We start from the raw sequence: 25,785 nt of genomic DNA, 5'->3' as shown, positions 1-25,785 counted from the left end.
AATCTTTATTTTTAGATCGCAGGTGGTTTCATAGTGTTTTGATGTCAGTTCTCTCAGTGAACGCAGTTCTTCTAGCACTGCTTCTTGTAAGTGCAGGAGCGGTTTTAGTTGGCGCCATTATCTCCGGTGTCGGAGGATCTAGTTTTGATCTTTTCGATCCTGCAGCAGCTGTTAGAGAGCAGGCATCTGATTTTGATGTCTTATGATTCGACATATTTTGTTCTCTATTTCCAGTGCAAGATATAAAAAATTATTCGACAATCGCGCTGTTCTAGACGATTTCCTTGATCTGTTGGTAGGAGGGAGAGGATCACGCGTCCATCTTAGTCCGCGGCTCACTAGCGCCCCCCGGGATGCACACAAATGAGGTGGAACAGTACCTGCAGAGAAAGCATGGCCTATCACTAGTAATGGAGCCGTGGACACTGGCAGAGCTGAGATGTGCCCAGTAGACCATCCCGTACCAGTGCTCCACAGCCTGTGCTGGAGCTGCACTCCACCAAAGGACTGGAGATCTGCCCCTCTGGCATAGCCAGCGCTGGGCTCCACAGCCTGAGCTGAAAAGCTGTGTGCTGACCTAGGAGAATCTGAGGGGCACTGTGAAAACGAGACCATGCCCGATCCTCAAAGACTGAGCTATGCCTGAGCTGTGCTCATGTAACACAGCCAGAGCCAAGGTTCCAGTAGGGATGAAGCTGCCTCACCTGCAGCCACGCTGAAACCCCAAGACAGCACCATGCACCACACACTGGGCTGAAGGTACGCTCCACATACCGAGAAGCAGCCGCAGATCACATACCAAGAGGAAGTCATGCTGCACAGACAGTGATAAAGTTGTGCTCTCCAGAAAGAGATGAACGTATCTTCCATCCATGAAGGTGTGCACCACAAACCTCATGAATCTGAGCAGCACCAACCAAGACAGGCTATGGTTCAATTTAAGGCGAGTCCCTCAACAGCAAGGAATGTGAGTACCATAGATAGAGATGCCTCTGCACTACCTCCAGGAAGAAACTGTACTCAGCATATTGTGAGGAATCTGTGCTCTTTGTGCAGAGCCAAATCTGTTCTCTACAGCTAGAGGAAAAGCAGTGCTCCAGAGAAATAAAAAGAGCAATGCTGTACCTGCTGAGAAGAAGCAGAAGCCACTCCAAAGAAATGTCCTTCCCACAATGAGGGAGTTACATTTCACATTTAGGGACCGAGCTGCCCTCCACAGTCAGAGAACGCAATGAGCGGAGAAGTGCCCCAGAGCCAGAAGTGAAGCCATATGCCATAATCAGACAGAGAAAGGAGCACTCCCCATCCAGTGGTGGGGTTGTGCTCTATAGGTAAAGTCAGAGGTTTGCTCCCCATCCAGATATGGAGTTCTGGGGTTGTTCTCTATCTGTAGAGACAGAGGTTTGCTCTTCATCTAGAGATGGAGTTACGCTCTATCGTCAGAGACAGAAGTGCATTTCTCCTCTGGAGGAGTTGTGCTCTATATCCAGAACTGGAGGTAAGCTCTACATCTGATGATGGAGCTGTGCTCTATATCCAGAACTGGAGGTAAGCTCTACATCTGATGATGAAGCTGTGCTCTATATGTAGAGATGGAGGGAAGCTCAACATCCATAGATGGAGCCATGCTCTATATCCAGAGACAGAGGCAAACTCTACATCCAGGGATGGAGCCATGCTTTACATCCAGAGCCGGAGGTGAGCTCTATATCCGGTGATGGAGCTGAGCTCTATATCCGGTGATGGAGCTGTGCTCTATATTCAGAGCCAGAGGTGAGCTCAACAGTCAGAGATGGAGCCGTGCCCATATACCAGGATGGAGGAAAGAGACAGAGATGGAGTAGTGCTCTACTGCCAGGGATGGAGCAGGCCCCCATATCCCAAGACCGAGACAAGGTCATCCTCTAGAGATGAAGCTGTGCCCCATATACAGAACTGGAGAAGTGCCCCACTTCCAAAGATGGAGCCGTGCTCTACATCCAGGGATGGAGTCATGTCCCACATGCACAGTTAGAGCTGTGCTCAACCTCCAGAGATAGAGCCATGTTCTATATTCAGAAATAGAAGTGCACTCCACATCCAGCAAAGAAGCTGCACTCTATATTCAGAGTCAGGGATATGCCCAAGAGCCAGTAATGGAACCATGTACCATATGAAGACTGGGAAGTGCCCACAGCAAGAGATGAAGCCATGCTCGATACTGAGAGAAGGAGCTGTGTTCCACATTCAGAGAAGGATCTGTACTGATCGCCAGCATTGAAAAAGAGATCAATGCCCAGAAATATGATGATGCCCACAAACACAACTGCCAACATAGTAGGAGAACGCCAGGACTGGAAACCTGGAACTGGCAGACCAAATTCACTACGCTAGCCCAGGGCCGTCAAGGACCCCCGGAGCCATCAGAAGAAAACAAGAAGACCATGATGAAGCTGAACCCAGAGGATTCTCAGGAAACAAGCTGACCGAAGGAGAGGAAGCAAGCGCCCTTCCCAATGGTAGGGCCACAACCCGAAGAGAACACAACCTCCAGGAAGGGCAACAGATGTTCTGGAGTTGAAGGCAAGAAACGTTTACCCCTGGAACAGAGGCATAGGAGCACTGGTGAGAAAGAGGCAATAGGCCTAAATGAGGAAAGAAACACTGTTGTTGAAGTAGTGCAGACTGTGAAATGGTCCGTGTCCGAGAGGAGCGAACTTGGCTGCAGCTGGAGCAAACCAAGCCACCACAGTGCCACCTAGGCGAATCAAACTACAAGAGGTGAAATGAGCTAGAAGAAAAAGGCCACCCATGCTGCAGGCCCCTGGAGGCCATAAGGAAGGTCCATGCAGGAAGGGCTGAAACACAGAATGCAGACATGGCCGGGCCCTAGTGGTACCCCCTTGTCTGGCAGATATTGCAAGCAGCTAGACTTAAAGCCTCCCTCAGCAAAGAACAAGGGGAGGCTCACTGCTCTCAGCATCAATAGCAATCAGAACAGAATAGCCCCAAAGAGAAATGAGTCCATGGGACCTCCCTGAAGAAGGCCAGACCCAGATCTAGAGGTGGGAAATTAAAATGGCCGCAGCCAGAGAAAAAGCATGCCAAAAAGCACTCATGCAGAGACAGAATGGTCCCTGCCATTTGAGACCTGTCTTACTATGTTCCCCAGTAAGATAGCTCATTCCAGAAATCTGCAGGGTGGAGAAAATAAAGGCAGTACTCACAATGTCAGCATGCAATCTCCACATCACCACAATGGTTCCACACATGGCTGAATGAAGCACTGCCAATGTGCCCCTCACTCCCACATAATGCCACAGCAGTAGAACTGCTCCCCTCCGTTATTTATTTATTTTTGTAGCTGTGATGAAGGAGAAGGAAGCGTCAGGAGCTGGGGAATGGTGGCAGACGGAGGGACCTGGCTCCACCAGGTGTTCCCCTAGAATAGGCAGACACAAAGCCTAGATGCCCTCAGACCCAACTCAGAACAGGAGTAAAACAGCAGATGAAACCAGGAGCTTGGGAGAGACCATCCATCCAACTCCTGGAGTGTACCATCCTATAGTATATGACAGAGCTCAGTTTAATGGTACTGAGAGGGGAGTGTATTGTGCTGGCAGACATGAGACATGTGGGGGAGACAGTGGCGTAGCCAGACTGCCAATTTTGGGTGGGCCTGAACCCAAAGTGGGTGGGCACAAAATTTTCTCTCTACCCCCCTCCCCCAGCAAAATTTAGTCACACTTTTCAGTGAGCTTTCAGAGGCCAAAACCTCCTGCCTCAGGTCAGTATAATGCTGTTACGATATCCTCTCCTGACCTAAGGAAGGAAGTATTGGTCTCTGAAACTTTATTAACACAGGTACCATATTACTTTATCCTAAATTAAAAATAAAATTATTTTCTTTACCTTTGTTGTATGGCCATTTACTTTTTCTCATTGTGTTGCTCCCAGTCTCTAGATTCTGCTTTCCTTCGTCTTTCTCTTGCCAGGGTTTTCCTGTCCGTTCATCACCTATGGCTTTTCATCTTTTCCTCACCCTTGTTCTCCACATGCCCCTTCCTCTTATTCTCCAGACTTTCCCTACTCTGTCCTCTCCCTCTTTCCATCCAGCAGCTCCCCTCTTTCTCTCCCCATCCTTCCAGTGTCTCCCCTCTTTCTTTTGCATCCAGCGTCTCCTTTTTCTCCCTACCCTTCCATCCAGTGTCTTCCCTCTTTCTCTCCTTATCCTTCCACTCATCTACCCTCTCTCCTGATCCTTCCATCTAGTGTCTCTATCTCCCCTCTCCTTCTATCCAGTGTCTACCCTTTTCTGTTCAGTCTCCTCCCTCTCTCCACATCCTTCTAGTTTCTCCCCTTTCTCTCTGCATCCTATCATCCATCTCCCCTCTTTCTCTCCCTATCCTCCCATGTTCAGCAGCTCTCTTCCTGCTAGTCCCTTCTTCCTCTTCCTTCCTTGTCCAGCAGCTCTCCAGCCCCTTCCTCCTCTCCCTCCCATGTCCAGTAGCTCTCTCCCTTCCCGCCAGTCCCTCCCATGTCCCAGCAGCTCTCCCTTCCCGTCAGTCCCTTCTTCCTTTCCCTCCCATGTCCCAGACGCTCTCTCCCTTCCCTCCAGTCCCTTCTTCCTCTCCCTCCCATGTCCCAGCAGCTCTCTCCCTTCCCTCCAGTCCCTTCTTCCTCTCCCTCCCATGTCCCAGCAGCTCTCTCCCTTCCCTCCAGTCCCTTCTTCCTCTCCCTCCCATGTCCAGTAGCTCTCTCCCATCCAATCCCCTCCTCCTCTCCATCCCATGTCCAGCAGCTCTCTCCCTTCCCTCCAGTCCCTTCTTCCTCTCCCTCCCATGTCCAGTAGCTCTCTCCCATCCAATCCCCTCCTCCTCTCCATCCCATGTCCAGCAGCTCTCTCCCTTCCCTCCAGTCCCTTATTCCTCTCCCTCCCATGTCCCAGTAGCTCTCTCCCTTCCTCCTCTCCCTCCCATGTCCCAGCAGCTCAGCCATTTTCCCTCCAGCCCGTCCATCCACAACCTTCCCGCTGCCCTTTTGTCCCGCGGAGGCAGCGTTTCCTTCCTGCCCTGTCTTTTCCCCAAGCTCCGCTGCATCGCCCCAAGTGGAATCCTTCTTCTTTTCGGCCGTCACGCTGCGCTGCCGTTCACACAGGCAGCTTCGCTCCTCCCCCACCGCGTTCATCCGGCCCTAACAGGAAGTGCATCAGAGAGGGCCAGAATGGACGCGGGGGAGGAGCGAAGCTGCCTGTGTGAACGGCAGTGCAGCGTGACGGCCGAAAAGAAGAAGGATTTCACTTGCAGGGACGATGCAGCGGAGCTTGGGGAAAAGACAGGGTAGGAAGGAAACGCTGAACGCTGCCTTCGCGGGACAAAAGGGCAGCGACAGCGTGCGAAGGATGGGCGGGCCTGGAGAGAAAATGGGTGGGCCTGGGCCCATCCAGGCCCACCCGTGGCTACGCCCCTGGGGGGAGATATATCAAATTGGGACGCTGATACCATGGATCCCCTCGGAGCGGTTTCGCCTGGGGGAGAAGCTACCAGAGCTATTGGGTTAATAGGATGAACAAGTGGGTGGATGACTAATTTACTTGTAGCCACATTAAATGTGCACGGCATTCATTCGCCTGTCAAGAGATCCAAACTGATTCAATACAGCAAACACCTGAAAGTGGATGTCCTGTTAAATCCAGGATACCCACCTCTCACAACTGGAGCACCTTAAGCTAAAACAGGGGTGGGTAGGTGAATTAGTGTCCGCCTCATTTAATAGCAAACAGAGGGGGCTAGCTGTGCTGATCCATAAGGGTTTAGACTACACTAGACACAAACTTATTCAGGATCCCGAAGGGAGGTTTGTCATATGGGTGGGAATTGTGCAGGGCAGTAGGGTAGCTCTGTGTCAGGACCTCGAGGCAGGACTGGAATGCGTGAGCCCTTGGGCCACTGCCGAGGAGCGGCAGCGGCAGGCAAGACCACCCTGGAACTGGATACACAGAAGAGCAGGACTGGAACTCTGGACTGGAGTAGTACTGAGGCAGGCAACTAGAACAACTTCACCTGCGCTTGACCACCGTTCCTCCGGAGTTGAGCTCCGGAGTGCGGGTGGCCGGCAGGACTTGCAGGATAAGGCAGGAACTGAAGATACAGAGGACCCACCCTGGGTCTGGGGTACACGAGGGAGACTAGGCTAAATACTAGACTCGGATTGAAAGCTGCATGCAGCCACTAAGCCAGAAACACAAGACAGACCAAGGGGACAAGACGTACACAAAGGCTAGGCAGAGACAGGATATACACTCAGGATATACACGCTAGCTAGGCAGAGACAGGATTCAGGATATACACTCAGGATATACACTAGCTAGGCAGAAGAAGGATTCAGGATATACACTAGCTAGGCAGAAGCACACAGAGAGTATCAGGGTTCAGACTATAGTCAGAGGCAGGCAGCAGGCAGAGAATATCCGGATACAGGCTGTAGTCAGAGACGGGCAGCAAGCAGAGAATATCCAGTTTCAGGCAATAGTCAGAAACAGGCAGCAAGCAGAGAATACCCAGGTTCAGGCAATAGTCAGAGACAGGCAGCAAGCAGAGAATATCTCAGTTCAGGCAATAGTCAGAGACAGGCAGCAGGCAGAGAATCTCCGGGTTCAGGCTGTAGTCAGAGACTGGCAGCAAGCAGGGAATATCATGGTTCAGGCAATAGTCAGAGACAGGCAGCAAGCCCACACAGGTGCGGTCTAGTAAAGCAGTCTAGTGAAGCAATCAGCACACAGAGACAGAGACAAAACTAACCCAAAAACAGACAGAAGCCAGCATAGATGCTGACCCCCAGAAATAAGGTAAGTCTGAGGGTGGTCACGACCACAGACGTGACACTCTGTGCTCAGTGTATGCTCCTAATGTTTACTCGCACAAATTTTTCTTTTCCCTGCTTGCAGCCCTGGTCCTGGTGACTATCAATTAGTGGTGGGAGGGGACTTCAACATCACAGCGGACCCTCTGGTGGACTGTAACCCCCCCCCCCCCAAGAAGAGGCCCAAGGATATGGAGGAGATAGGAGTGGGGTTATTGCAACGCGAACTGGGGCTAGTGGATACATGGAGAGCCCTACACCCGGATGAAAGGGACTTTACTTTTTACTCTCACGTACATAAGGTTAGGTCTCGGCTAGATTATATACTGATATCTCCTTCCCTATTCTCGAAAACTCGAAAGGCAGGAATTGAAGAGAGCACAGTAGCAGATCACAGCATGGTATGGATGGACTTGGGTAGTCTAAGGGGCAAACGGGAGGCAGGTTGGCAAATGAACCCCAGACTTAGATCCAGAATTTAAACCCTTCTTAATAGAGGAGTGGCAGCACTTTCTGGAGGATAACAACCCACAAGACACAAGTCCAGTAGTGTTCTGGGAAGCAAGAAAGGCAGTCATGAGGGGCAAAATTATAGAATATACATCACATATGAGGAAAAAATGGGATGGGGAGCTTCCTTCCCTGATGAAGCAACTACAAGATGCTAGGGCGGCATTGTAAAGGGAAGGCAAGGGGGCGAAGGAAAAATTCCAAGATTTGAAGAATAGCATCAAAGCTATTCTACACCAGCAGACCATGAGAGATATTCAACTATATAAATACAAGCTACACAGATGGGGCAACAAGGCGGGCAGACTATTAGCGAGCTTAGTTCGCAACAGACCCACGAAGCAAGTGATATCACGAGTAAAAGACAGATCGGGGACAATGTGGGGCATTGCGACACAGGATAACGCACACATTTTTTTAAAGACCTTTGTCTCCCATCGCTGACCCCAGAACAGCTGGAAGTAATAAATGCGCCTATTAAGGGGGAAGAGATTCAAACAGTGCTCAAGAAACTTAAATTGGCGAAGGCGCCTGGGCCGGATGGCTTGGGACCCGAATTTTATAAGATCTTAGGGGCTCACATGATAGGTCCATTTAGCAAGCTGGGAACATTGTTGCATACAGCGGGGCAGGATGTGGGAGATCTAACCCATGCTACTATAGTGGTCCTTCCAAAGCCCGGGAAAGATAAGGAACAGTTGGGGTCGTACAGACCGATCTCTTTACTAAATCAAGACATCAAAATGTTTGCTAGTATCCTGGCCTCTAGATTGGGAAGGGTTCTCCCATCGTTGGTCCACGGGGACCAAACCGGGTTCGTCGTGGGCAGATATGCCTCTACAAATATCCTGAGGGCACTGAGCGCATTGCAGGCGAGGGGGGGGGGGGGTAAGCCGGGGGATGAAACCAGTGGTGTGCTGGCGCCGGCTCGCTCCGGCTCGCAAGAGCCGCTTGTTAAATTTCGACAGCTCTTGCGAGCCGGTTGTTCTTGGGGGCGAGCCGGCTCCATTACAGGAGGTAAGCATGGCAGGAGGGCGCCATCACAGGTCATGCTTACCTCCCCTCCTGCTCCCAAACATGTCTGATGTCCTTCGCCCCCATCCTCCCCTCCCGCTCCCATCCATCTTTTTGTATTACCTCCGTCGAAGCACCGCGTTATTTAAAGCCCTGCTGCCCGTCTCCAGCCTTCCCTGCTTGCTTCTGATGAGTTTGTGCCCTTAGTCCCGCCTTCTGACATCATTTTGACGTAATTTCCTTTTTCTGCGAAGGCGGGACTGAAGGAACGAACATCATCACGAAGCAAGCAGGGGAAGGCTGGAGACAGGCAGCAGGACTTTAAATAACGCAGCGATTAGATGGAGGTAATACAAAAAGATGGATGGGAGCGGGAGGGCAGGGAAGAGAATCGCTGGGCATGCATGGTTAGAGGGGGGCAGGGGAGAGAATTGCTGGGCATGGATGGGTAGAGAGGGGCAAGGAAGAGAATTGCTGGGCATGGATGGGTAGAGGGGGACAGGGGAGAGAATTGCTGGGCATGGATGGGTAGAGGGGGGCAGGGGAGAGAAAAGAATTGCTGGGTATGGATGGATAGAGAGGGGCAGGGGAGAGAGGAGAGTTTCAGGACATGGATGGAGGGGAGGGCAAGAGAAATTCTGGACATGGATGGAGGAGAGGGAAGGGAGAGAGAAGAAATGCTGGACATGGAGGGAAGATAAAGGAAGGAGATTAGATGAGGGAAAAGGAAGTGAGGAGAGAAACTGCACATGGATGGAGAAAATAGGCAGAAGCTGGATCCACTGTACAGTCAAGTCTGTGGAGGACCAGAAATGAAGAAGAGAGGAGGAAAGAAAAGAAATAAATGGAAAGGAAGCCCTGGAAACGGAGTCAAGGGAACAGATAGAGAGCAACAGAATCAGATACTGAGCCAGCATGATCAGAGAAACAAAGTCACCAGACAACAAAGGTAGAAAAAAATAATTTTATTTTCATTATAGTGTTTGGAATATGTCCACTTTGAGAATCAGGTGCTGAACGTTAAAAGTTTATATTTATTTACTTATTTATGGCATTTTATCCCATATTAAACATGAATTAGATTGGAACCTGGGATCATTTAATTTTTTTTTTCCTGGAGAGAGTAATGCATTGCCCCCCCCCCCCCCCCTGGCTATAGCCAGCTCTGCAATTTTTTTTTTTTGGGGGGGGGGGCGAAGTGGTGGACAGGGGGGCACCGAGGTGGACTGGGGAGAGAGCCTGTTAAAAATTTACCAGCACACCACTGGATGAAATCATTGCAAGCCTTGATGCAGAGAAGGCGTTTGATAAAATACTGTGGGATTATCTGTTTTGGATTCTTCCACAATTTGGTATATATGGGGAATTCTTGACGGGCGTGCGAGCATTGTATAGCAAACCTACAGCTCAAATATTAATAAATGGAGAACTATCTAGCAAATTTGCTTTAGAGAGGGGAACGCGACAGGGCTGTCCCCTGTCTCCAATGTTACTAGCGCTTGAGCCACTGGCCTGTAAAATTAGACAACTGGTGGAGTTACAAGGGATTCGGGTGGGAAAGCAGGAATATAAAGAATCTTTTTGCTGATGATATGCTGATATTCCTGGGCCAAGCAACGCGGGGATTTCCCCAGCTTATCGAGTTAATTCAAAAATTCGGGCTGTTCTCAGGCCTTAAGATCAATTTTGAAAAGTCAGAGGCAATGGCGCTTTCCTCTAATTGCGGGTATAGACAAATGCCGAACTTTCCCCTGTCCTGGTCGGCAGGACCCCTGAAGTATTTAGGAGTATATCTGCATTTGAACCCTTCTGTGTTATACAAGAATAATGTTAGTAACAAGTTGGAACTAATCCGGGGGCTTTGTGCTAAGTGGAAGGATTATCCCATTTCTTTCTTGGGCAGAGTGGCACTTCTTTCATATTGGGCAATCGTAGGGCACAAATAGGCTACAACAAGTGGGTAAGGGATAGGAACGAAGGAGGGAAAAGACTGCCGGACCTTACACTCTATAATGTGGCAGCAACACTACGATGGATCCATAAAATACATACGGGGGAACGGGTGTTTGCACCAGTAGAGCTCTGGGAATTTGAAGCTGAGCCGTTTTCGATCTTCTCGGTCCTGCATAATGCTGGATTCAAAGGCCCAGTGTCCCCGCTCTTGCGGCCATTAAAACTAGCGTGGCAATGGTGACGGGGGAGAGTAGGAGGGGCGGAAGGAGCATTGCCATTTATGGAGATTCGGAACAATTCTGGGTTTCCAGCGGGGCAGCACAACAATGCTTTGAACCTGTATGGCACAACAGGCACCGAATTTCTACTGCTTAAGCATCAGCCTGTTGAGCCTCTTCAACAAGGCCTACAAAGATAACCCATAGCCTTACAAAACTACCTCACCAACCCAGCCAGTATTATAGTCCACCTTCTATACTATCCTACATAGCATCCTCATTCTTTCTGCCCTTACTTAAACCTTGTACATTACCAATTGTATCTGATAAAATTGTATCTGATAACCTGGAATGACTATGTCATAACAAAACTCTGTAAGCCACATTGAGCCTGCAAATAGGTGGGAAAATGTGGGATACAAATGCAATAAATAAATAAACACTTCTGCGTTCCAAAAATGGGAACAAGAGGGATGTCGCTATAAAGGTCAAGTGAGTGACGTAGGAGAAGGAGGGCTTCCGACTTTTGAGAGGTGTCAAGCTCAGTGGAAGTTGCCACAACGTTCTTATTTTTCGCACCTACAGCTAAAGCATTACATGCACTCTTTGAGGCGGAGGGATGGGAAATATCCAGTGTTTACTAGGCTAGACCGTAGTTTTATGCACCTCCCCATGGAAAAGAATAGACCCCTGTTGGCGAACCTATGACACGCGTGTCAGCACTGACACGCGTAGTCATTTTCGATGACACGCGGTGCCGCCGCAGTGTGGTCCGCCCAGTGCTCCCCTGCTCGCTCCCTGCTGTTTGCACCGATCCCTGCCTCGTAAAACTTATTTTTTCGCGAACCGGCAGACTGAAGAAATAAAACAAACAGCTGACAGGCTTGCCTCCTTCGATCGCGTCGGCCGCTTCCTTTCCCTGCATTCTGAGCGCGTCCCGCCCTCCTCTGATGTCATTTCCTTTCCTCGAGGGCGGGACACGCTGAGAATGCAGGGAAAGGAAGCGGCCGACGCGATCGAAGGAGGCAAGCCTGTCAGCTGTTTGTTTTATTTCTTCAGTCTGCCGGTTCGCGAAAAAATAAGTTTTACGAGGCAGGGATCGGTGCAAACAGCAGGGGAGGGTGAGCAAGTGGGGCTGGGGGGTGTGTGGACAAGTGGGGCTGGGGGGGGTTGTGTGGCCAATTGGGGCTGGGGGGTGTGTGTGGGCAAGTAGGGCTGGGTGTGTGTGGGCAAGTGGAGCTGGGGGTGTGTGTGGGCAAGTGGGGCTGGGGTGTGTGTGTGTGTGTGTGTGTGGGCAAGTGGGGCTGGTGGTGTGTGTGGGCAAGTAGGGCTGGGGGTATGTGTGTATGGGCAAGTGGGGCTGGGGGGCTGGGCAAGTGGGGCTGGGGTTTGAATGATCTCAGGGGCAGGTGGAGGCTGGGGCGAGTCACTGGACATTGAAGGGAGGGGGAGGATAGGGGGCAAAAGAGAATCGCTGGACATGGAGGGGATGGGATAGTAGGGCAGGGGAGAGAGGAGAATGGAGAATTGCTGGACATGGATGGAAGGGGAAGGCAGGGAAGAGAGAATTGCTGGACTTGGATAGGAGAGGAGGGCAGGGGAGAGAGGAGAATCACTGGACATGGGAGGGGAGGGGAGAGGAGACATGCTGGACATGGATGGAGGGGAGGGAAGATAGGAAGGAGATGCACATGGATGGGATGGCAGGAGAGGAAGGAGAAATGCTGGAAATGGATGGAGAGGAGAGCAGGAGATAGAGGAGAATTGCTGGACATGGATGGATGGAGGGGTTGGCGGGGAGAGAGGAGAAATGCTGGACATGGAAGAAGAAAGGAGGAAAGTAAAGAAATAAATGGAAAGGAAGCCCTGGAAACGGAGTTAAGAGAACAGATAGAGAGCAGCAGAATCAGACACTTGGACCAGTATGGATAGAAAACAGTCACCAGACAACAAAGGTAGAAAAAAATTATTTTATTTTCATTTTAGTGTTTGGAATTTGTCCAATTTGAGAATTTACATCTGTTGTCTTATTTTGCACTGGGTATACTGGAGCTGTAACATCTTACAGAAATGATTTATAATGAAAAAAAATCACAAGTTATTGTTTTTCTCCTATACTAGTATATTTTCAATGATGTCTGTTTATATGCGCCATGGCTGATATAAGGGGTGTGGCTAATGTGGGTGCTATCATAGGGGTGGAGCCATATGTGGTGACCCCAACTATAATGAGTACCGGCACCTTTTTTTCTACAAAAAATGCACTGGGTCCGCCCTCCCTCCTCGCTCCCGGAAACTAACCTTAAAGCCTCCTTTCACGTCGCAGCAAGCAGCAGCAGGGCAGGCCACTCCTTCCTTCCGTGTCCCGCCCTCGCCTGACGTAACATCCGCGAGGGCGGAGCACAGAAGGAAGGAGGAGAGGTCTGCCCTGCTGCTGCTTGCTGCGACGTGAAAGGAGGCTTTAAGGTTAGTTCTGGGCCCGGTAGTGGGTGGAGGGGGGGGCCCAGCGACCTCGGGTGGGCAGCGATCTCGGGTAGGGGGGGCCCGGGGGCGGTCCTAGTAGCAGTGATTTTTCTCGAAGTGACACACCACCCGAGTTATGCTCGGTTTTTTGGCGAATTTTGACACATCAAGCTCAAAAGGTTGCCCATCACTGGAATAGATTGTCACAATGGTATAGGATAGGCCTGGTTTGGAGACCATCGACACTTTAATCAGCTGGCATAACAGTGGAGTTCTCTTATGGGAAAGGAGATATCAGAGAAAACACTCGCCAGGTGTTTTTATATGGCCTTTAAAATAACCCCCAATGTAGGGCTTCAAGAAATTCAATTTAAAATCTTACATTTGGCATATGTCACACGTAGTATGGACAAGCAGCTCGGCCTTTGGGACTCAGACGATTGTGACAAATGCCAAGGGGGTAAGGGAACCATAGTACACCACTTTTTAGAGGGCTGGTTATTGCGGGACTTTTGGAAGGGAGTCTTGGGGAAGTTGGAGGGAGCCCTTCAGGTCCAAGTAGAATGGACATATGATATATTACTGTTAGGCTCTGATGCCGAACTGCTAGAACAGGGCTCATCTGTATTATCTTTACACCAATGCAAATTTGCCCTTTTAGCATCAGTGTTAGCAAAAAGGGTAATATTACAGTGTTGGCTAGATAAAGGCCCGCCCCCCACAGCCAAGCGGCAGGCAGGTATGGCACAGATGGCGGAATGGGAGAGAGGGGACCTGCAGCCTCCCTGTAAGAAAGATACCTTATACTCAGGAATGTGGAGACAGTGGCACACCGATACACCCTTAAACCCACATAGGTGGCTCACTTGGCGCAAGAATTCCTCCAATGTCTCAGACGACAGTGTTTGAACACAAAATAAGACCTAAAGGAATATACCCCAGTTCAGGAGGGAGGGGGAAGGGGAGGGGAGGCTTGTTAAGGGGAACATAGGAGCATAAATGGGACAGAAAGGAAAAGGTAGGGAAACACCATGTACAGGAGACGTGGTTGTAAACTTTGGCAAAGTTACGGCTGCTAAAGGAGAATTTTGTTGTTATCAAGCGTTGTGTATGATTATATAAGAATGTAGGTACATTGAACAAATCTTGTAAGCATTTTGTGTTTTTGGATTTTTGTAATGTGTGTTTTTCCACTTAAAAAACATTTTCAAAAAAAAAAAAAAAAGAATGCGCCTTCAGAGCCACTGGAGACGCCTGCCCTTGTAGCAGATACGCTGCTCCAATGGCAGCCTTAGAAGTCGCCTCAACTCTTTTCGATCCCGACAAGAGCACAAAGAGATGATCCAAGCGTTGAAACTCGTTAGAGATCTGCAAGTACCGAAGCAAGGCTCTCCGCACGTCCAGGAAACGTAGCAAGGCAAACTCCCCCAGATAATCCTCTCTTCGAAAAGACGGAAGATAAACGGCCTGATTGACATGGAAAGCCAAAACCACTTTAGGTAGAAATGACGGCACCGTCCGAATCGACACCCCTGCTTCAGAAAACTGCAAAAAAGGATCTCTGGAAAACAAAGCCTGAATTTCAGAAATTCTCCTAGCCGAAGCAATGGCCACCAAAAACAGTGTCTTAAGTTTTAGATCCTTCTCAGAAACCTTATTCAACGGCTCAAACGGTGGGGCCTGGAGGGCTCGCAGTACCACATTCAAATGCCACACTGGGCACGGCTACCACCGAGGAGGACAAAGCCGAAGAGGCCCGTGTAGGAAACGGACCACATCAGAGTGAACTGCTAAAGAGGAACCGTCCAGTTTGCTCCTAAAACAAGCTAGCGCAGCCACCTAAACTCAAAGGGAATTATATGCCAATCCCTTTTGAAGACCATCTGAAGGAACTCCAGAATAACTGGAATGCCTGCCTGAAAAGGTGATTCAGCACGCAAAGCACACCACGCCAAGAAAGCTTTCCACACTTGCGCGTACACTGCTGAAGTAGACTGTTCCGTGCCCCCAAAAGAGTGGCAATGACTGGTGCTGAAAATCCCTTCTTCCTCAGCTGCCGCCTCTCAATAGCCAGGCTGTAAGTCCAAAGCAGGAGGGATTTTCCATCTGAACTGGCCCTTGATGCAGCAGATCGGGAGTCACCGGAAGTCGCAATGGTGGCTCTGAGGGTGCTCGAACAAGATCTGCATACCAAGGCCATCGGGGCCAGTCTGGGGCCACTAGAATGACCGGCCCCCGATGTCACCATATGTGGCAAAGAACTCTCCCTATCAGAGGCCACGGAGGAAAAACATACAGTAGCTGTTCTTCCGGCCATGGCTGGAGAACAGCGTCCAATCCTGCGGATCCTGGCTGCCATTTGCGGCTGAAGAACTGGGGAACTTTGGCATTGCAAGCCATGGCCATGAGATCCATTACTGGTCTTCCCCAACATTGGCCGATCAGCCAAAAAGCCAAGTCCGACAGCGTCCATTCTGCTGCATCCAAAAGAGTCCGGCTGAGAAAATCCGCTTGAACATTGTCTTGATCCGCAATGTGCCCTGCCGACAGACTCTGAACATGCGCTTCCGCCCATACTAGAAGACGAGACGCTTCCATTGCCAAGGGAAGACTACGAATGCCCCCCTGCCGATTGATGTAGGCCAATGTCGAGGTGTTGTCCGAGAATACACGAACCACCTGCCCCTGCAGAAGGTCCTGAAAACTCCGCAGCACATTCAGGACTGCTCACAACTCCAGACGATTTATCGGCCAAGTCACTCTGAGAGGGGTCCACGATCCCTGGGCTACTCGATGAAGACAATGGGCTCCCCAGCCCGCAAGGCTGGCATCCGTCATGACTACCATCCAATTGGGAGACGCCAGAGAAACACCCTTCTGCAAATTGGCTGACCGGAGCCACCACGCAAGACCGTCCCTGGCCTGGCTCGACCAAGGAAGGTGTCACTGATAATCCAGCGACGTCAGCGACCATCTGCTCAAAAGGAAATTCTGAAGAGGCCGCATGTGAGCCCTTGCCCATGGAAAGACCTCCAAGGTCGCCATCATTGAACCAAGGAGCTGAACATAGTCCCACACTTGGGGAGCGCGATGACTCAATAAGATCCGTACCTGAGAAAGCAATTTGATCCTTCACCCCTCGGGGAGAAAAACCTTCCCCCGCTTCGTATCGAATTGCACTCCAAGATACTCCAGACTCTGGGTAGGAGCCAGATGACTCTTGTCCATATTGACCACCCAACCTAAGCATTGCAACACCGCAATCACTCGGTCAGTGACCACTCGACTCTCCTCTGCTGTCATCGCCCGAATCAGCCAGTCGTCGAGATATGGATGCACTCAAATCCCTTCCTTCTGCAGGAACTCCGCCACCACCACCATGTGCATGGGGCAGTGGCCATTCCAAAAGGAAGGGCCCAAAACTGGAAGTACTGACCCAGCACCGCAAATCTGAGAAATCTCTGATGGGGCTGCCAAATGGGAATATGCGGTAAGCTTCCCTCAAATCGAAAGCCGTCAAAAACTCGCCTGGTTGAACAGATAACTGCCCTTAATGTCTCCATGCGGAAGTGACGAACCCGCAAAAACTGGTTTACTTTTCTGAGATCGATAATAGGCCGAAAAACCCCTCCCTTCTTTGGAACCACAAAGAAGATGGAGTACCGACCTGTGCGCCTTTCGAGAGGAGGAACAGGATAGCCCCTATCCTTAGCAGGTCTCGCAAACACTGCAGAACCGCTGTCCTCTTGGCTCGCAATACACAGCGGGACTCCAGAAAAAAGTCTGTGACGGGAGAGAAGAATTCTAGCTTGTAATCTTCTCGCACCATATCGAGGACCCACTGATCCAAAGTAATTCTGGCCCACTCTGGAAGAAACAGAGAAAGCCGACCACCGATCTGCTCTCCTCCCAAGTGGACCTGCGCCCAATCATTGGGAGGCCCAAGAAGGAACCCCCTGATGAGAGGGGGTCCAGCCGGACGCTTCTCACTGCGAAAGGAAGAACGCTGTCCAAAACAAGGATGCTGAAAGGCTGCATTGGACCGCCCCGGGCGATACCAGCGCGTCTCTCTGAAACGTGACCTCGAGGCTCCTTTCTAGGTCTTCCCCAAAAAGCAATTTCCCTCGGAAAGGCAATTTAATGAGCTGTTGCTTAGAGACCATATCTGCGGCCCAATGACAGAGCCACAGAAGACGCAGAGAGGAAACAGTCAAGGCCATGAGTTTGGCCGAAGCACGGACTAAATCATACAAGGCATCCACCAAGTACGCCAGCCCAATATCCATCAGCGACATCTGAGGAGTTCCTGGCATATCAGACTCCAAAATCGAATCCATGACAGAATGTAGCCAACTGAGACAAGCTCTAGCTGCATAAGAACTACAAACAGAAGCTTGAAGTGTCAAAGCGGCCACCTCAAAGACGCGTTTTAAAGAGGCCTCTAGCCGTCTGTCTTGCACATCCTTAAGTGTCACACCAACTTCCACTGGAAGAGTAGTCTTCTTAGTGACCGCCGTCACCAGGGCATCCACCCTAGGTAGAGCAAACTGCTCTAAACGGTCCACTGAAACCGGATACAGCCTGGCCATAGCCCTGGCTACTTTCAGCCCCCCATCCGGATCCGCCCACTGGGCCGAAATCAACTATTCAATAGCTTCATGTACTGGAAAGGCCTTAGAAGGTTGTGTGGTTCTAGCCATCATGGGGTTGACCGCCTGAGAAGCCGCAACCTCAGGGTCCTCTATATTCAGGGCTTCCAACGCCTGAGAGATAAAGGAGGACAACTCCTCCTTATGGAAAATCCTCATGGCGGAAGAGACCTCCAGTTGGTCAGTGAGGACACCGTCCTCCACATCCTCTACCCCCGTCTACTCCGAGAGAGCTACCACGGAGGAAGCTGCAGGCGACCGTATGCAGGACCCCTCCTCAGACCCCAAAGAAAGCCTAGGCTTTTTAAGAGAGGAGAAATCCTCTGCGGAAAAAAACAAAATCTCTTGGTTACCCCCAGACCCCCTGACAGAATCAAAGGCCGAAGCTGTCGCAACCGCGTGGGGGGGGGGGGGGGGGGCAAGGTCCTTTTCAACAAAAACGCCTGATGGAGTAGCAAAATAAACTCTGGTGAAAACCCCTCCCCCGCAACAGAGGAGGTCGCAGCCATGGCACCTATACCACCACCCACAGTGCCTGACACCCCCCCACCCCGACTCCCCTACCAGCAGAGAAGAAGCTTTGCCCAAAACCGCTTCCGGAGCTGGCTCCACAACCGATCGCAAAATGGTGCGAGAATCGCTAGGCTCCGGGCAGGAAAGCGCTCTCGGGGGGGGGGGGGGGCACCGCTCTGTTGAGTTCCTCCAAATCACCACACCCCGTGCTGCAAAGGCCCACCGCCAAACGCCATTTCCCGCATCAGGAACAGCGTTTTATCGCCTCCGCTGCCATCGCCTGCCCCCGAACAGGAACCCAGCAGGACTTACCATGGACCGGGAAAGCACGGGAACTGACAGCTGAGCCAAAGAAAAAAACTCTCTGACTCCACTTCGAGACAGGCTCAGACAAGCAGGCAACAGAAAACAGGACTCGGACAGCAGTAATACAAACCTGCTCTCAGCAAAAACACACTTCCCTGTGCTTCTGTGTTTCTCTTTTAAACAAATTCTATGTTTTGTTTTGTTTTTAGTGAGGAGACAGAAACAAACAGGAAAGGAAAGGAACAGCAAAAGCCTGTTCAGAGGGAATTTGAGGTGCAGCGGTGACCCAGCAACTGCGTATGCTGCCAAAGGGGACATCACCAGTCCGCCATCCCCGGCTCAAACTGGCCATCGGCCCAGGAGCACCCTCAGAGGCCTTGGGCCCAGGAGCTGAAGAAAAAGCCGTCCACCACCTGCTGAGACAGAGACATATTAACTCAGGAAGGAGCTGGCCGTCTGACATCACTGCCTTTGGTTTGTTTATCTCTATCTCCACCTGCTGGTAGGCGGACTTAACCCACTAGTTCCTGGATTCATCTGCTGCAAGTGACAAGGAATTACAAATATTACATCTGCTACTGGGAAAACAGAACATGGGGGACTGCTACAGATTAGAAACAGAAACATGAACTGAAAAACCCAAGAAGTCAGACTCTGCATGCAGTGCAACACTGGACACACTAGATATGGATTTCCTCTTGCACTGAACAAACTGCAAAAAATATCAGATGCACATTTCCCAAAGCTGACATATTCCAATTAATAAATTCAAAATAAAATATTTTTTTCTATTTTTGTTGTCTGGGCAATTTATTTTTCCACTCACTTTGATCCCAGTCTCTGTTTTCTGCTTTCTCATGTCTGTTTTCTCCTAACTCTCTTTCAAGGATCTGCTGTCCATTTTCCATTTCTTCTCTTGCTTCCTGCCTTCATCTATTTTTCCCTAGATCTGTCTCTGATGTAAGTCTTTCCCTTTCATCTCTTTCCTCCATTTCTTTCTTTTCTATCTTACTCAAATTTCACCCTCCAGTTTTCAGTCTTTCTTACCTTTTACCTGCTTGTCAATTTCCTTCTTTCATTTTCTTCCCAGTACATCTCCCTATTCTTCCCTCTTCCCTAATCTCCTATTCCCCCATCTCATTCCTTCTCTAGCCTTTTATTCCTTTCTGCTTTTCACCCACTTCACAAATTTCTACCCTCCGTACTCACCCATGTCCAAGACCTCATCTACTTTCTTGTCTCTCATCCTCTCACCAGTCCCAGCTTGTTTTTCTGTTGGTGACCCCCACCAGTTCCTTTATTCTACCTCTTATCCCCACTCACTCTTTGATTGCCTACTTTTGTCATCTCTGCAGCCCTATTTCCATCCACCTCTCACTCACCTCCTTGACAACTCCCTCCTTGGCCTCTCACATGGCTCTTCCATGCCCAGTATATCCTCTTCTATTCTCCTCCCTTACTTCCTTGCCAACAATCCAGCACCTCTCCTTCTTTCTTCTCCTCCCCTCCCTTCCTCCTCACAATTCAGCATCTCCCTAACCCTCTGCAGGCCAGCATCTTCCCTCCTACCTTCCCTTCCCCTCCCTCCCTACCCACGCAGTCCAACATCTCCCCTCTCTCACTTAGCCTCTCATTCACTATCCCCGCAGTCCAGCATCTCCCCTCCCTTCCTTCTCTGTGGTCTAGCATCTCCCTTCTCCTTACTTCCATTCCCTCCCTGTAATTGATCATCTCCACACTCTTCTCCTCTCCTCCACTCCCCCTGCAATCCAACATCTTCTCTTCTGATCCAGTGCCTCTCTTCTCTCTTCCATTCTCCTCCCCTTCCCTCACAGTCCAACTTCTCCCATCTCTCTTAGAATATTGTACACGGGTATCTGCAACACTTACAGCAGCTCTACGACTGGTATAAGTGCTAGTGTCTAAGTACATACTCATGTATATACCTTGCTATGCTAGTATTCTATATAGGAAAGTAGGGTTCTACCATGTGCACTCCAGACACTTAATTGCAGGCACCATGTTATAGAATTGCTCTTCACATGTCTATATAAAATAGACTAAAAATAGGCACTTTCCTGCCCAGTTAACCTAGCAGACAACAAAATGCTTATTTAACATTTTAGAAAATAAATATATTCATAGATACGTTACCAAAATAAGTGTCAAACCCTCTGCGTGTCGGAAAGCAATCCTTTCTGTAAAACCCAAGATGCCACTTCCCCACCATGTGAGTACTGTAGCCTGCCTCCTTCAGCAGTTCTGGCAGCAGCTTCTCCTTCAATGGAACACAGTTGGGTTGACAAGGCCAGATGATTTCATGCTGCAAACCTAAGTGGATCTTGGAAATAGGAAGTCAATAGAAACATTAGTGAGGGTATGAAAACATTACAAAAAATTATATGCATTTATACTTAAAGCTCTAATTTTTGTCTCTTGCTGCAACACCATAAAACTATCAATATATTAGACTTGCACTGTAATTCTCAGCATAATCAGACAGAGCATATCACACAGCACAAAACGGCATGTGACCAGATATTCAGCAGCTCCTACCCCGATAAGTCTCGCTCACCAGGTCACTTAGCCAAGTAGTGCCACTGAAAATACAGGCACTCTGCTTTAGTACTAACCAGGCAGTGCAGGGATTGGAGCGGAGTCTGGGCAGAGCCACAAATTACCCAGTTTAGTGGCAATATTTAATCCGCTATCCAGTTAACTATCTGACTAATGTCAGGATAACAAAAAGGATGTCCTAACTTTATCTGGTTACCAGTCTGAATATTGCTGGTACCTGAGTAAGTGGCATCGACTGTATTATACCCAGATGGGAAAATTACCTTGGTAATTTTCTTTCCTTTAGTCACAGCAGATGAATCCATTACGAATGGGTTGTGTCCACCTACCAGCAGGGGGAGATAGAGAACACTGAAAACCATAGTGCCTCCTGGACGGCTAGCTCCATCTGCCTCTCAGTATTTGAAGCTTCCAAAGCAGTGTTACACCGCAAAGTAGAATAACATGAACTTTCCTCACAGCGGATGAACGCCCCAGAACAGGAGCAATAGCTCAAAGGAAGGACGAACTCAACCTCCTGTAGAAGAACAGAAATCCTGAAGACTGTTTTCTAACTTCTCCCAATGAGGGAACATGTCTGCAGGAAAAACTGAACACAAAACAGAGTCAAGCAGGGAGGGATCATGGATTCATCTGCTGTGACTAAAGGAAAGAAAATTACCAAGGTAAGAACCTAATTTTCCTTTCCTTGTCATCAGCAGCAGATTATTATTATTATTAGCATTTGTGTAATGCTACCAGATGCCCGCAGCGCTGAACACCTGACATAAAGAGACAGTCCCTGCTCAAAAGAGCTTACAATCTAAATAATACAGACAGACGAGACAGTTACGGGTGAGGGATGTAAAGGTGAGAAGGAAGGAAGGGACAAGGAGGAGGGCAATTGAGTAGTGGCTAGGAGCCAAAAACAATAGTGAAAAGGTGGATTTTCAGCCTAGATTTGAAAACAGGTAGAGATGAAGCTAAACGTATAGGTCCAGGAAGTCTATTCCAGGCATAAGGTGCCGCGAGAGAAAAGGAACGAAGCCTGGAGTTAGCAGTGGAGGAGAAGGGGGACGACAAGAGAAGAGTTCACGGGGAGGAATGTAGGGAGAGATGAGAATGGAGAGGTAATGGGGGGCTGCAGAGCGGATGCATTTAAAGGTCAGTACGAGAAGTTTAAACTGTATGCGGAAGCGGACAGGGAGCCAGTGAAGTGACTTGAGGAGTGGGCTAGTGTGGGTATAACGATTCTGACGGAAAATAAGTCGTGCCGCAGAATTTTGGACAGATTGGAGAGGAGAGAGATGGTTGAGCGGAAGACCAGTGAGAAGTAAATTGCAATAGTCCAAGCGAGAGGTGACAAGGGTTTGGATAAGGGTTCTGGTAGCGTATTCAGAAAGGAAGGGGTGAATTTTGCTAATGTTGTAGATAAAGAAACGACAGGTTTTGGTGATCTGTTGAATATGTGCAGAGAAGGAGAGAGAGGAATCAAAGATGACGCCAAGGTTACGAGCCGAGGAGACAGGGAGGATGTGAGAGCTATTAACAGAGATAGAGAAAGGAGGAAGAGGAGAGGTGGGTTTAGGGGGGAAAATGAGAAGTTCAGTTTTGGTCATGTTTAGCTTTAGATGGTGTTGGGCCATCCAAGCAGCAATGTCGGACAAGCAGGCTGAGATTTTGTCTTGGATAGAGGTTGAGATTTCAGGGGTGGAGATATAGATCTGAGAGTCATCAGCGTAAAGATGGTATTGAAAGCCATGGGATGAAATTAGGGTACCAAGGGAAGAGGTATAGATGGAGAAAAGGGGGGGTCCAAGGACAGAACCCTGAGGCACACCAACAGAAAGTGAGATGGAAGTTGAAGAGGATCCACCAGAGTGAACACTGAAAGAATGAAGTGAGAGGTAAGAGAAGAAGCAGGAAAGAACAGGGCCCTGGAATCCAAGCGAGGACAGCGTATCCAGAAGTATAGTGTGGTCAACAGTGTCAAAAGCAGCAGATAAGTAAAAAAGGATAAGGACCTCTGGATTTAGCCAGTAGCAATTCATTAGAGACTTTGGTAAGTGCAGTTTCAGTAGAGTGAAGAGGGCGAAAACCAGATTGGAGTGGGTCAAGAATAGGTTGTGAAGAAAGAAAGTCAAGACAATGGGGTTAACAACACGTTCAAGTAATTTGGAGAGGAAAGGGAGGAGGGAGATGGGGCGATAGTTGGAGGGACAGGTAGGGTCAAGTAAGGGTTTTTTAAGGAGTGGAGTGACAACAGCATGTTTGAAGGCCATAGGAACAGTTGAAGATTAAGAGGCCATTAAGAGTTTGAAGGCCATAGGAGAGTGAAAGATTAAGGATGTGACAGATGACTGGGATGATAGTAGGAGAGGTAGTGTTAAGTAGATAAGTGGGGATGGGATCAAAGGAACAGGTAGTACATTTAGAGAAGGAAAGAAGAAGGGCAGTTTCTTCAGTAGAAACTTCTGAGAAGGAGGAAAAAGAAGGAGAGTAGGGGGTGAGGACTAAGGGAGAGACAGATGGGGAGGGTTTGGATGAAAATTCAAGGTTAATCTTACAGATTTCATCGAGAAAGTGGTCAGCTAGGGTCTGAGGAGAAAGAGATGGGGGAATTGGGGATGGAGGTACCTTGAGAAGAGAGTTCAGTGTGGTGAAGAGAAGTCGAGGGTTGGAGCCAAGGGAATTTGTCAATTGGCTGAAGTAATCCTGTTTGGCAAGTGAAAGGGCAGACTGGAAGGAGTTAAGCATGAATTTGAAATGAATGAAGTTGGCAAGGGTGCGGGATTTAAGCCAAGAACGTTCATCAGAGCGGGCACAGGAACAAAAGTAGTGGATTTTAGAGGTCAGCCAAGGATGTGGTTTGGTACACCTAGTAGGACGGGGCATGGGAGGGGCAAGAGTGTCCAGTGCAGAGGAGAGAATAGTATCATAGGAGGAAACAGCTTCATTGTCAGACTTAGCTAGAGTGGTAGTAGAGAAAAGGTTAGAGACACAAGAGGATAGAGTAAGGAGGTCAATTGCCTCAAGATTTCTAGATGTAGGACATTTCTCTGTATTTTTTGGTTTTTGTTTCATGAATATCTTGGAGGTGTATCTGTAAACGTCAGATTCAGGACCCCTGAGGAAGGCCTGCTGGCCGAAACACGGACCGTGTAGGGTCCTATTAAACTTTTATGGCGCTCTAACTCCCTTGTTTTTGGTCTGTTTTGTGTTTTGTCTGGTGAATTCTAACTGAGCAAGTTTGGAAGCAAGAAAAACCAAACAGCTATCATTAGAGCGAAGAAGAAATGTTATTTTTACAATGTGTCTATGATTCTACTTTATATTGTAAGTAATAGTTATTGTAGATGTTTGTTGTTCATTAATATCTACCACTGAAAAGATAGGCGGATTATAAATTAATGAAATGAAAATGAATTATCTGCAAATGCTTGCAACATTGTTGCCCTAGATCAGAAACCACCATAAAAACAGCACCCCACATTCTGACTTCTTTACCTTTGCATGTGTGTGAAGAAACAGTGTGTTTTAAGCCTGTAAAATGTATTGGATATTTTCCTGTCTTTTTTTTATTATTTATAATTTTACATTATACATCTTATTAATGAAGCATACAGAAATGGCAAATACTCAAAACAAAATCATTATCCTCGAGGCAAATACTTGTCTCAATTAAAAGAAATAGCATTAATCATTATCGACCTCCATATGGGAAATACTTAATTGAAACCAAAATACAAATTTCCATCAATAGTAAATAATCCTCAAAACGTTACAAACTCCGGGTACATTCTCAATCTATCATACAGTGTCCATATGAGTACCTAGACTTTCACATCTACATTCTCAAATTCCTTAGAGCTCAAAAAGTCCTCGAGTTGTTTTGATCAAAAAATTGGTAATTATGCTGTTAGTAAAGAAAACGACAAATACAAGGAAATTTGAGGGTAAACGTTGTCCCCAAATTTAAAGTTCTTTGGGATATTTTCCTGTCTTAAATATGTCTAAAGTGTATTTCTCCTGTTTGGCCAGCAGATGGTGCATGTTTAAGCTTAAAGCTGTTACAGATGACTGACTTCTCTTTAGTTGGTACACAGATAATAGGAAGTCCCTGTAGTGACGTAACCAGTTTTAATTTGAAACTTGACTGTTCTGGGCTCTGATTGGCCTGGAGTTTGAAATTACCCAGCAGATGCTGGCAGTTGCTTCAGTTTTAGCACCGGAGAAGAGAAAGAGAAGGCGAGATCTCTTTGCTTAAGTTCTGTGAACAGATATATGCCCTAATCTCCCAGGTACTTTCTAGAAGTATGCAAATGTTTAGTTCGTTTTCTAATTGATCCATTTTTCAGTTACTTGTTACTGTTTGCTATTCACATTTTTTTGTCCACTGTTCAAAGTTCTGAGAATAAAAACATTTGCTTGTTCTTTCTCCCTGTCTGGACTGATAAAGAATCCTGGTGGTTTGTGTATTAGGTCTGTGAGTGCTTTCTGGGAACTGTGGGACCACTGGGAGTGTGGCTCCAGTAACCTAAAAATCACTGGGGATAATCTGAGAGCGGGAGACTTTACTAGAGGTGGTTGTAACCCAGTCAGTGGGAGGAGGGTGCTAGTGTAGAGCACGAGTGGCAGGTGCAGGCAAACCTGAGCTGGGGATTGACCCTCTAAGTGGCTAGGGTTTTTGTGACTGCATGTGTCAATAAAAAGAATCTAAACTAAAGATCAATTTTAAATAATTTATTAGGATTTAGCTCACA

General features: G+C 48.6%; 1 protein-coding gene across 1 annotated transcript in view; it reads right to left on the bottom strand.

The window, feature by feature from the left end:
• LOC115463050 (arylsulfatase B-like) overlaps positions 1–25,785 on the bottom strand; it is a 188,165-nt gene that overhangs the window by 146,866 nt on the left and 15,514 nt on the right. The window contains exon 2 of the mRNA XM_030193236.1: positions 20,621–20,807. Coding sequence (XP_030049096.1) covers positions 20,621–20,807 — 187 coding nt within the window. The remainder of the gene's footprint in view (positions 1–20,620; positions 20,808–25,785) is intronic.

Source organism: Microcaecilia unicolor, chromosome 2, assembly GCF_901765095.1.
Source record: "Microcaecilia unicolor chromosome 2, aMicUni1.1, whole genome shotgun sequence".
Classification (NCBI taxonomy): domain Eukaryota; kingdom Metazoa; phylum Chordata; class Amphibia; order Gymnophiona; family Siphonopidae; genus Microcaecilia; species Microcaecilia unicolor.
The sequence above is the reverse complement of the archived record's forward strand: the minus strand, read 5'-3'. Positions and strand labels throughout refer to the sequence as shown.